The 12,897-nt window shown below is 34.4% G+C and overlaps 1 protein-coding gene across 1 annotated transcript; it reads right to left on the bottom strand.

The window, feature by feature from the left end:
• Positions 1–5,525: 5,525 nt before the first annotated feature.
• LOC128207783 (mucin-5AC-like) lies at positions 5,526–7,611 on the bottom strand. The gene is made up of 2 exons (XM_052910906.1): positions 7,589–7,611; positions 5,526–7,250 (listed from the first exon to the last, which is right to left on the bottom strand). The coding sequence occupies exon 2, from the start codon at positions 7,239–7,241 to the stop codon at positions 5,526–5,528; it is 1,716 nt and encodes a 571-aa protein (XP_052766866.1). The 5' UTR covers positions 7,242–7,250; positions 7,589–7,611.
• Positions 7,612–12,897: the final 5,286 nt, after the last annotated feature.

Raw genomic sequence — 12,897 nt, 5'->3', positions numbered from 1 at the left:
AACTTCAAATGTTGAAGAGTGAAGACTTATTGTGAAAAATTCTAAATGTAAGAATACCATTGACAAAATAAAACAAATAGACATCGATTACCTACAGAGACTGTTTACATGTTATAATATTAAAAAGACAAATTAGTTGAGAACTTTCACTCTGACATTTTTGGAGGGGCATTACCGCCTAGCCCTACATGTACATAGTGTTCTTGTTTCTATGACGGTAAAGTTGGAAGGTAGTTGGTAGTCGGTAGTTGGGGATTCGAATAATCAACTACTTACCAGTTGCCAGTTGGGTATTCAAATATTCAACTACCTGCTAGTTGCCAGTTGGGGATTCGATAAACACTGTTTTAATTCACTTTTATTCGTATATTCGCCAGTCGGATATTCGACCATTTCCAGTCGATTATTCGCGAATGTTCAACTGCAAACCAGTCAGTAGTTGGGGATTCAGTTTATGTCTTTATGTATGGTTTTAAAGGTCACATATGGGAAAATTAATCGCAAATGTTTATGTATGCATGTACTAATATGTATCTTTGCGACAAACACTGTTTTTATTTACTTTTATTCGTATATTCGCCAGTCGGATATTCGTCCATTTCCAGTCGATTATTCGCGAATGTTCAACTGCAAACCAGTCAGTAGTTGGGGATTCAGATTATGTCTATATGTATGGTTTTAAAGGTCACATGTGGGAAAATTAATCGCAAAATGTTTCTTTATGCATCTATTTTCAAACATCGAAATACTGCTCTGTTCACAAGACTCACAAGATCAATCAAAATGTTTTTTTTTGCATGTGTATCAATAATGCTGTTCGGTTGAACTTATGTTTTCTGTTAACTGAAGTTTATTTCACCAGAAACTGTTGTGTTTATTTCATAAGCTTTGATAATGTGAAACAAAAATCAAATATAGACAAAATATTTACTTGTCGCTCTTTGTAGCCCTTGGAGTTTGGGGTTGGGTGAAATGAAACTTAAATAACTTTTTTATCTTCAAAATTTGGATAAAAGTCCCATAGTGTACCTTGATAATAACTATGTTGTCGGTGAAAGCTTTTATTAAAGTGTGTATTACTTAAATACCTTAATTCAGTTTTAATAATTACGGCCTTTAATGATTTTTGTTTTAATATAGATTTCCTGTTATATTGAGCTTTGTCAATTTTGTTGTTGTTTTGTATTATGTACAATTACTACTTCTATTTCCTAACTTAAATTTGTTGTCTCATTTGTCAAATTGAATTGGTACATATTTCATATAAAGTGAAAAAAACACACACTATTTTTAAAGATGCACTCTTACTCCCAAACAAGACTTATCACAATTAATATTATTGTTTTGATTTTTCAAAATGGGTTGATAGATGTCAACAACAATGTTTCTAATGAAGGATTTTGAGTTCAATTTGCTAATAAGAATGAACATAAAACATGGTATTTCTGCCTTGTGATACTATAGTAGACCACAGTAAATCTTTTAGCAATCACCAATCATTTAATATTTGTCATGCTTTCTGCTATTATAAACAGGGTCACAAGCTTGTTATAAATCAGCAAACAATATTTCAGTAAATGCATTATTTAGTAAGTAGTTATTGTTTTATCAGTCAATTTGATGTGTGTTTGGAAGTATATTACTCCTTAGAAATGGGTTAAAACTTTCAAAATTGATTTCTAGGAAGTACAAAAACTTCCATAATTTTGAAGAAAACCACCAAAGTAGAAAGCTTGGAAGTTCAAAATATTCAAACCTTGTGTCAAGATTACTTTTATGGTCACAATTTCAATCAGTCTTAAGATAAAATGATTTATTATAATATAAGTCTTTGAATTTGGCAAGTTAAAGTACAAATTACTTGATTTTTAACATTCTTATTGAAAAATAGTGGAAAAAGATATTGTATTCGGGAGATTTTAACTTCCAAATTTCAGTGTAAAACTTCCAAAATTGATGGACAGGAAGCTTATACTTCCAGTTTCAAATTCTTAATGGAAGCCCTGTTATATGTATTGATTTCAAATAAGAGTTTCACTTTAAAGATGCTCATTTAAAGATAATGAACAGACACACAAAAACTAGACACATTTGATACTAATTGTATGAATGATTATTGTTTAGGTGACCTCTGATTTGTTTTGGAGATATTCATAAATGGGTGTTATTCTTTGTTGTCTTCGCAGTTTCTTATACATTTAAGGATTTTTATAATTGCTTTTCTGGAATATATTAATTAAATGCAAATGAAAACACACTTTAAAGTAGACACATTTGATACTAATTATATAAATGATTATTGTTTACATGTACTCTGATTTGTTATGAAGATATTCATAATGGGGTGTTCTTCATGTTATTATACATTTTGGACTTGATTTAGTATTGCTTTTCTGGTATATATTCATTTAATGCACAAAGAAATTATTTTAAGTGTTCAGTATCACTTTCACACATTGTTTACTATTATTTTGTGCATATTTGGCCCATTTATGCTTATATGTGCATTGTTGTATTTCAAAACCTTTGTGAAAAATAGATACAGTATTATTTCTTTCATGCATAATCTGATACATATTCAGTTTGTATGCATTATTTTTATCATATTTGAAAAATTTGCCATTGTCCTATAAGACACATGCTATTTTTGTGTTAATATCACTATCAACTAAAAACGTCCATTTTCAACTCTTCTTTACCATATAAATGGAGAAGTTAACATTATAACATACATTTTAGTATTATTAAACAGCTAAAAACAAGGCATGTTATGTTATAAATGCATTTCATCTAGTAAACAATGTTCTCTTTTTATATAACAGTGCAAAAAATATGTTCTATTTATATATATAAGTGTTTGTAGCTTTCATACGAAATGATAATGTTTATTAAAGTACTACAAAAATTGTTATTTCATGTCACTTCTTCATGATGAATTCCCCATATAATCAGGAAACTTATTCTTCCCTTCAAGTTGTCATTCCAGCATGGTGACTGCCACCTCCCCCTATGATTAGAAATGCAGTTTACAAGAACAATAACTCTATTTCAGCGAATTGCAAGAGTTATTCCCTTTGTTCCTTTTCCTGTCCGTAGCATAACAAGAAAACTACTTTTTGGAATTTCATTAAACATCATTCAATGGTAAAGCACAACAAGAGGAAGTGCAGTGCACAATGACTATAGCTGTATTTCAGCTAATTACAGAATTATTGCCCTTTGCCTCTTTTTCTTGACCAGAGCATTACTTTCAAAATACTCATGGTATTGAAATAAAACTTGGTATATGAATAGGTGACAATGACAAAAAGTACAGTGCATAAGCACCCTAATTCTGTCGTGTTCATTAATGTACCACAACCCTAATGAAATGTTCAACTTGAAACTCTTCAATTTCAATGCTTTAGCCTATGTTGTTAAGCAGAATACTACAAATATTTTGAGAATTTCATGGATGCGGTTCGATGCATTGTAATGTGCTTGTTGGCCTTGACATGCCTTGTTTTTCAACATATAACAAATGCATAAACTATTAAACGGCGCCCTTTGATGCTTTACATCAATGGTCTTTCTTGTATTAATTGTGGTAAATCTTATTTTGGAATAAGAGTGCATCTTTAAAGGTCTTGGCCTAGCGGTTTCAGACAAGAAAATTTCCAGAATTCCCTTTATACGTCTATCGGAAAATTGTGAACCTTGTGGCTTGGCCAGTTTTAACACCAGGGGCATGATTTGATGTTAACAAGCAAATGTGTACAAACAGACACACACACGACGGACAGTGCGCCATCCTTAAACTCTCCTGACCTATTTCCAGTAGAGCTAAATCAATCAACCAAACCTCTTCAACTTACAGGACTTGAAACAGTTGCCTGCACACTGACAGACTTGAAACAGTTGCCTGCACACTGATCAGACAAGAATATTTTTCCTATCTCAACCATTTATAAATTGATTATGTATAAAAAAACAATTGTATATAATACAACAGTAAAATTCTTATGAATCAACATCCTTAAAGAAGTTAAATCTGCACTCTCACATATTGGACGTTTTGACAACTTTTTTATTGTTTGCCTCGGAACGAGCCAATTTTTGCGAATATCCATGGAAACCAGTTATATAAGACTGCTGACAAAAAATCAGATAGCAGATTTTTATATTTAAGTTCAAAAATTATTGTGTTATGCATTTTACTTAAACCGTTATTAACGGTTTAGGCCATAAAACATTACTTTTCGAACGGAAATATGAAAATCTACTATCTGATCTTTTGTCAGCAGTCTTATATCACTGTTTTGCAGATATTTACGCAAAAATTTGCTCTTTCCAAGACAAAAAATAAAAAAAAGTTGTAAAAATGGTAAATCTGTGAGAGTGCAGCTTTAAAAGCATTCCAGCTATTCAAAATAAATAAGAACTAAGATACTTAAGATTTACCAAAACAGATTTCAGTTACTCTACCTCCAACATACACAGCATAGTTTTCCTTCATTATACATGAAATAAATTCATGTTTATATAAAATGTATTAACTATCCAAGCAAAATATAACATTGTTGAATTCAGAACAATTGTCTAGTTCAATGGAAAAGTCTGATTATTTAATTCATTATTGAATTAAAAAAAACTCTTCTACAAAATAATAAATACACTTACTTTAACATATAAACCTATAAGAAGAACAATGATTACATTCTAGACGTTCCTACTTTGAAGAATAAATAACCTATCAAATCTATTCTCTTGTTTCTAAAAATGGACAACAATTCCAAAGGTTAAGCTTCAACAGCAGGGGAGACAATATAGCAAGAACAAACTTTACATAACTATCAGATTTTAACAAAATGTGTTTATAATAGGAAACTTGTAACTCTCGGAGTGGTGCCAGTTTTGACCCCTGGGTGAGCGCCACGATTTGAACAAGCTTGATAGAGATACACACACAAAATATCAAGGGTCTACGCATTACGGTTTCAGGCAAAGATTTCACTATATAAGAATGTAATAATTTGTGATCCCCGGGGCGGGGCCAGTTTAAACCCCAGGGGAATAATTTGAACAAACTTGGTAGACGACCCCTACACAATGATTCACAATGTTACAAACAAAATATCTAAGCTCTAGGCAAAAAAAAAATTGTCGATAAAATGTTTTGTAATTTTTCCTTTAGGTTACCATGGTGACCAGAGTTCTGCATGTAATTCATTCCTTTCAACAATTTTGAAAGAGCACCACCCAAGGAACATCCCTGTGAAGTTAAGTCAAGGCGGTTTAGGGGGAGATGATGTTAATAAGCAATTGTAGACGCCGGACGACGGGCACCGGATGCTGGACATAGACCAATCACAACAGCTCACCTTGAGCATATTGTGCTCAGATGAGCTAAAGACTTGGTATGGTTAATTCAACCATATGTTTCCTTTGTTAATAGCTCTGTAAGAAATTATCACAACATGTTTTAATGTCAATGTTGAAAGGAATGGATGCATGGCAGTGTAAAAATAACACATAATTAATTAAAGCTAAGAGATAACCAAACCATACATGTACTTACTTTTGCCAACGTTTCGTGTTGGGGCAACATGCTTGTCTCTTTCAACAGCGCTGTGTGTTGGTGTCGACTTCAGTCTAGGGGTTTGAATTGCATTTACTGATTGCGTTGGCTTCGGAAGTATTGGTCTATTCGGCTGGTTAGACGTCTGATGTGAGAGTTGAATACGAGGTTGACTCTGGTGAAATGGCGTTATATATAACGGGTTCAGTGTTACTGGTAATGTTTGAATACTCTGCTGCACTGTCTGACTTTTCACCGGACTCCGGAATCCTTGCTGCAACGATTGTGTACAATATTGAGATATCGACGTTGTCAGTGTTTGGTGTATTGGTTGTGTTCCCGGTTGATTTAATGGTTGATTAAATGGCTGACTAATTGTCTGGTTCCATGGTAGCTGTACTGGTTGTGTTCCCGGCTGATTAAATGGCGGACTAGTTGTCTGGTTCAATGGTAGCTGTACTGGGTGTGTTCCCGGCTGATAAAAAGGTGGACTAGATGTCTGGTTCAATGTTTGCTGTACTTGTTGTGTTACCGGCTGAATAAATGGCTGAGTAGTTGTCTGGTTCAATGGTAGCTGTACTGTTCGTGTTGCCGGCTGATTAAATGGCGAACTAGTCTGCTGATTCAATGTATCTAGAAAAGTTGGGTTTAATGGTTCTGCCGTCTGCTGGCTCAGTGATTGAATGGTAAGCTGAGTAGCACTTGGGGCAATATTCTGGTTACCCCCTTGTAAAATAATATGAATTGGAGTCACTGGGATGCTACTTGAAATCTCACTGATTATTGGAAGTATGTTATTACTTGAAGAAACATTAAAATGTGAAACAGCTTGACAAGTTTCTGCATTATAAGTTTGTGGCCAACCGCTGCCAAATGAATCTGCATTTTGGGGTGGACAATTTTCTACTGTCGAATCGGAAACGTTTGCAGTTAAGTTCGATGAAAACGGTTGAAAAGACTCCGACTGCAGATTTCGGGACGATCTTTTTCCAGCATGTTTATTTCGATGAACCGGTGTTGCATTTGATGATGGCAATACGCGACTGTTTTCTGTTTTTTGATAAAATGGCTCTTTTTGAAAGAATTGACTCGTGCTGGCCGAGGTAGACTGTTGTGACCCATTGTCGTATTCCATTAGACTATGTAACAATTCGTTGAAACGCGGATCCATTGTTCTATCTACTGGTGTTGTGAACCCAGCTTGTGACGTGGTATCTCTTTGAATAGTGTCCAGAACAAGGTCCAAGTCATTTTCATTATAGGAAGGAAGGTCTTGATTGGACACTTGACGTGTTGAAAGATAACTGGTATCCTGATTCATAGGTGTTGGCACTGCAAATTCGGCAGAAAAAGATGCATTCCGGTTTTCAATTACAGTATCGTTGCCTGTCTGATGTGCTTGTTGCGACATATGATTCCATTGTCCACCAGACTGTCTATTTGGAAACTGGTTGCCATATGGTTCATCCGATCTAAGTTGGCGTGTTTGATATGGTTCAGTCAGTTTACTCGGTTTAGTTGTCCTGATTGCACCACGCGGTATGAGGTTGCTGTCTGACAAAGAATCTTTCCTTCCATCGAACGATAGGGCCGACTCCAGATCAGAAGATACGTCGAATTGGGGCTCAATTTCAAGCTTCTCTATTTGCTTTGAAATATCATGAACGTCAGTTTTAGATGCCATTATTTTGAACTGAAAATTGATAAACACATTTTTAGAGTTTGTCAAGAATGTTTTGTTTCTAATAAATATATCGACAATATACTCGGCGCCACATAAAGTAAAGTAAACTATTACTGTAAAATTTAATAATGACTTTGTTTACTAGACTAGACGAATGACTAATAATGAAAATTATAGAGTGGAATGGGTTCAATATTCATTTCCTACTTTTATCAAAGAAATATGAAACTCAAATGATAATGAATGTCAGACTGTGGGCCCCAAATACTGCCTCCACCTCCACCCCTTCCTCCACTTACCAATGGAGATCTTTGTACGGTATGATTTTATGAAACTACACTTCATACCCTATCATTTCCTGTGTTCTGCCTTTTGGCTATTGCGCTGTAATAAATAACAGGCAGTAATGTCCATTACCTATCTATTATTAGAAGCATATATCTATTTTGAAATATAAGTGGGGATTTTCATAATATATGTCTTATTTCAAGCTGATAATGATGTAAACATGTGTTTCATATTATAATACATTGTCGTTAGGTATCAAATAAAACAAAGCATGAACTATCCGTTACCAGAGGAACCTTACCATGAAATGTGTTTTGTATTGCTGGTGATTAGTTTGCCATTTATGTCTAGGTACACATTAGGGGTTGTTGTTCAATTGGTCACATTTGATTTTGTAAAGCATCAATAGGTTTTGGGTTTAGTTGCAATTTGCTTGATGGCTCCTCGATTGGCATGACTGATATAAAACTATATGACTGGTTTGGAATAACATTGTAAGAATATACATGGTTTTATTGGCCATTGATGGATATGGCCATGTTCCCGATTTGATTTGGCGCTTGGTGTGCTTCAAGAACCCAGAAATGGCATAGCTTGCCATTGCTTTGTTTTGAATGGGCAAAAGTCAAGTCGAAAGAGAGTTTATTTGACACTAAATGTGCTTGAAAATGGCCATTCGGAGCTCCTCGGCCATTGTTATGATTGAATGGACACTGATACATTTTCGTTTGGTTGACTATCTTCTGAAAAGGTGGTACAGTTTTTCAAAACATACTTTTCCGCAGTTTAGGCTATGTACAGTTAGTAAATATGGTATATATGTGTGTATGTATTCTGACGTCCTCTTTCGTGACATTTCAAGGGACTCATTCAAGTTTCATGGGGTCAGACATCGATTTCTTTATCGTGTGAAATGTGAACAAAATGATTGAAGCAATGATAAAACATCTACAAAAGTTCAAATTAGCTATATTTTTTTAATAATTACTGGAAATGTGACAGAATATGCTCTTTTTTGCCGAAAAGCTTTAGTAAAGCTATCGAAAATTCAATCATTTTAGACTCATTCTGTTCAAATGAGTATCTGGCAGTGCTGTTAAGTCTTTGTTCATTTAAATAAAAAAGTAACCCAATATTAACAAATGTTGCCAATGTACAATCTTTCAGCGAGGCCATTTAAAAGAAATTATTGCCATGATTATCACGACTAGTGCTGTAACATAACTTTTGAATCCTATGAAAATTGACCCCGACAGTATTTCCACATTCAATTTTGATAAAAACGCAGTTGTTGAAAACTATCAGTGTTTAACTTAAATCAGTAATCGGACTCATAAAATGTAAAATAAACGTCAGATATATTATGTCCGTAGAAGAAAAACACATAAGACATGCGACATCTGCAATCTTACTGGCTAGCTTCTATACACGCATTACCGAGCCCAAGTTGGAACCGACCGGGTTTGAATTTTGAATGTTAGATGACTAAGAATCCACCGACCTAGGATTTACAGAAGAAACATCACTCTTTTTACGTATAATACAATGGCGACCTCAGTTTGAGACAATTTATATATGCTTTCAACGTTGTAAATTGACCTGAGTACAGTCGGGGTGGTATACAATATAACTCGAGTACAGTCGGGGTGGTATACAATATAACCTGAGTACAGTCGGGGTGGTATACAATATAACCTGAGTACAGTCGGGGTGGAATACAATATAACCTGAGTACAGTCGGGGTGGTATACAATATAACCTGAGTACAGTCGGGGTGGTATACAATATAACCTGAGTACAGTCGGGGTGGTATACAATATAAGACTGGTAGTGTTTGAAAATCGGACTCCATTTGCTATCGATAATCGAATCGAATCGGACCAAGCTTTTCGATTTACTATCGGACAATAATCGAAAGTTCATAATATCAGTAAGGAATACATTCTTTATACATAGTATCAATACGATCATTTAGATGGTTAATCATGGAATCAGTACGTGTGATGCTATAGTCATGCTTTTTGCAACAGTAAGTTAATATCCATAACCATTTCCTGTCTTTAATATCTTAACGAAAAAAAAACATAATAACAAAACACATACTTAATAATTGCACATTAATGTGCAAAATGTTGCACAGCGCATCAAGTAAGTTATCTTAGCATTTTATCAATGTTAAAGCATATTAAATATTTTTGAACCAGCTTAACATTCAATAACCTGTTATATTAAACATATCATTAGAATACCTAAATTTCAAAAAACTTTCACAAAAAAGTAAATAAGTTAATTACAAACAATACCAAAAAAGGTTTCAAAAACAAAATGCATCGCGGGTAAGATCGGACCCACTACACCATAGCGACAGGTTATTGAAGAAGGTTTTATGAAATATATAAACAATTAAAAACAATTTTGTATTTTCGGGAGAGTTTGTAAGTTTTTAAGCAAAAGTGTTTACATTGACCGCATTTGTGTAGCGTGACCTCCCTTAAAATGAACTCAACGATAATTTACCTGAAAGAAAAATTGACATTTACTCGACTTTTACCACAAAACAAAAAAAAATACGTAGTTACCGGAAGTAACATTAGAGACATCGATTTTGGACAACCACTATCGATTTTCGCCGACAAAGCATCGTCAGCGACGATTAATCGATTGTACTCGATAATCGTTTCATCACTAAAGACTGGTAATACTGATGTTACTGATTGGATGGATTGCGTGGTATAAATACCCAACATATGCAATGAAAAATGACTATCGGATTTAATATTAAATAGCACCCTTACACAGTTCTCAACGAAGGACAACGTTTTACCACGCAACGAAGTGGTCATTAATTGACGGTCGGTGTCAGATTTCCGCGTCAAAAATTGATCCATCATTCGTTGAAAAATGACCCCTCGGGTCAATATTCAACTGGGTTAAGTTAAATGTTATACACCAGTCGATTGTAACCACGCCAACTCCCCGTCCGGGTGTATACCGGGGATAGGGGGGAAATGGGCTGTGTTTTTACCTTCCAGGTGGCCCCGCAGGGCCCAGTGAATGCAGTGGTTTTGTTTTCGCGCCGAAAATAGCGGGGAATACCCTACATAGTATGTCCTGTGGGCACGGGGGCATTTGGCGGGGATTTTACCAGCAGTTTGTCGCCGCTGGGCGGAGATTTTACCGTGTAACAGGGATATACATACATATGAAAAGGCTGAAAAATGCTTAAATTATATACTTGGCAGACTCGTGTTACATGGATACGCTAAGATAAGAAATGCTAAAGGTATATACTTGGTACACTGATGTAATATGAATGCCCATTATTGTGGCTACCGACCTTATCTTTACAATGTAAGCATGGTACAAATATGGATGAAAAAGTTATTGAATAAAATAGTTAAATAAAATACGTAAAAAGTATGTATACTACTTACACGGGCTGTCCTAAATCGAAAGTAGGTCTTATGGAATTCCCACCTGATTAATGTTACTATTTAAGGACCGTATTTAGTCAAATCGGTAAAATGCTACACTACATCTTTAAAGATAAATAAAATGCTATGTTCATACATCGGTTTTATTTATGACCAGTACTTGAAACAATTTGGTAATTGGAATAAAAAAATCGTGACCATTTCACGATAAATTGATATACCTGATGACTTTGTTCTATATTGTAATAATAGTACTATTAGTAGGACTAATTAAATAGTTTAAAGTATTTTATTTTACAATGTGGAACTTAATACACATATTAACTGTGTTGAGGAGAAAAAGGCAAAGAGTTTCTTTAACTTTTTAATTGTAATCATTTCATGAATGAAAGATGTAACTATGTTCATCATAATCTTTATCGCTATCCAAACATTTGGAACTTTAGATTGTTTACCGATAAAACACGTTGATGAAGATAGCTCTGTTTGCAAAATCAATAATGTTGAATGTTAATTGAGTCAACTTCATTACACACATTCTAAAATTAAGATTTCTTATGTAGCATATCCATCTTTGTTTGTTTTGCTGTTCACAACAGATCCCAATATTTTATTTTTGTTGTTATCTCTCTTGTCGATGTGGGCCACGAGTATTTATGTATTGTTTAACGTCAAGGTACTAAGTATTATATAAAAACTAAAATAAGATGCCGAGGCTTTCGCCCACGCTAAAAATATATCAGTAATGGCTACAACGTATCGTGATTGGCTGTTCAGAGCCACATGAGATAAAACTCAAAGGTGAAGGTGATTGGCTGAGGCAATAATTTATGCAGGATGCTGACATGGTTAAATAAAACTAAATTAATGTTTGAACAATTCCACAAATAATTTTGTTTGCATAAAATTTCATCAATAAAACTTGAAAACTTGGAAAATAATGCTATTTTTAAAACAGAGTGTTAGATTTAATCAATACAAACGTAAGTTATTACTGTTATTTCAGGTCTGAATGTTTTAATTCGTATCTGTGCAAGTAACTAGTCCAAGTCAATATTTGAAAATACAAAATATGATGGTGATTCCCCCAATGTGGTAATAAAAAATATAAGAAATGGATTAGTGAATGGAGCGGTAGCAGGTATAACCTCTGTGCCATCGTAGAAAAGGCATAATATCTCGGACATGTTCGATCACCAGCCATATTGTTAGAATCACTCGGGATTTGTAGACCTTTAATAATAGAAATTGCCTAAAATCGGTCTTATTAATGAATTTAGAACCCTTTCTCCAATCATCACCACAAATGGTCAGAATGGGAAAAAAACCCATACTATTTCGGACAATTTCGATAACCAGTCGTATCGCTTGAATCATTCGAGAGTTATTACCCTTTAATTATAGATTTTTTTTAAAATTGTCAAATCATTAGCTTTAAAAGCATTTGGCAAATACTCACAAAATTTGGTCAGAATGTGTAAAAGCAGAATACTACCGTCAGGTTCGATAAGATAACCAGTCATGCCGCCTCAGTCCTTCCAGAGCTATGACCCACGGATTAGCAAAAACTCTTTACATTGTCCGCTCTCTAAATTTGGCTAACTTACAACCAATTATCGCAAAACTTGGTGTCTTAAAACGAGGTCGGGCAATTTTGTTGTAGCTGACGCTCTTGTTCGGTATGGCAATATATAACTTACAAAACCCTTGATACAAGGACCACATTGCAAACAACTACTAGATATAAGTCATGGAAATTGATATGCAGGTTATCAATTCAGATTTAAGCTCAGAATCACCACCATTGTGAATAAAACTGTGGGTCTCAAAATAAAAAATACGGATTTGGATAAAAAACACCTTGATATGTGAACTTTAAGAGTATACACAAAATCTTCCATAAGTTCATTCCTCCTGTCTGTTAAAACCTCGAG

This window comes from Mya arenaria, chromosome 11 (assembly GCF_026914265.1).
Source record: "Mya arenaria isolate MELC-2E11 chromosome 11, ASM2691426v1".
Taxonomy (NCBI): domain Eukaryota; kingdom Metazoa; phylum Mollusca; class Bivalvia; order Myida; family Myidae; genus Mya; species Mya arenaria.
This window is presented reverse-complemented; position numbering and strand designations above follow the sequence as displayed.

Excerpts from the sequence above, each read along its gene's own strand:
- LOC128207783 (XM_052910906.1), bottom strand. The coding sequence starts at position 7,241 with ATGGCATCTAAAACTGACGTTCATGATATTTCAAAGCAAATAGAGAAG.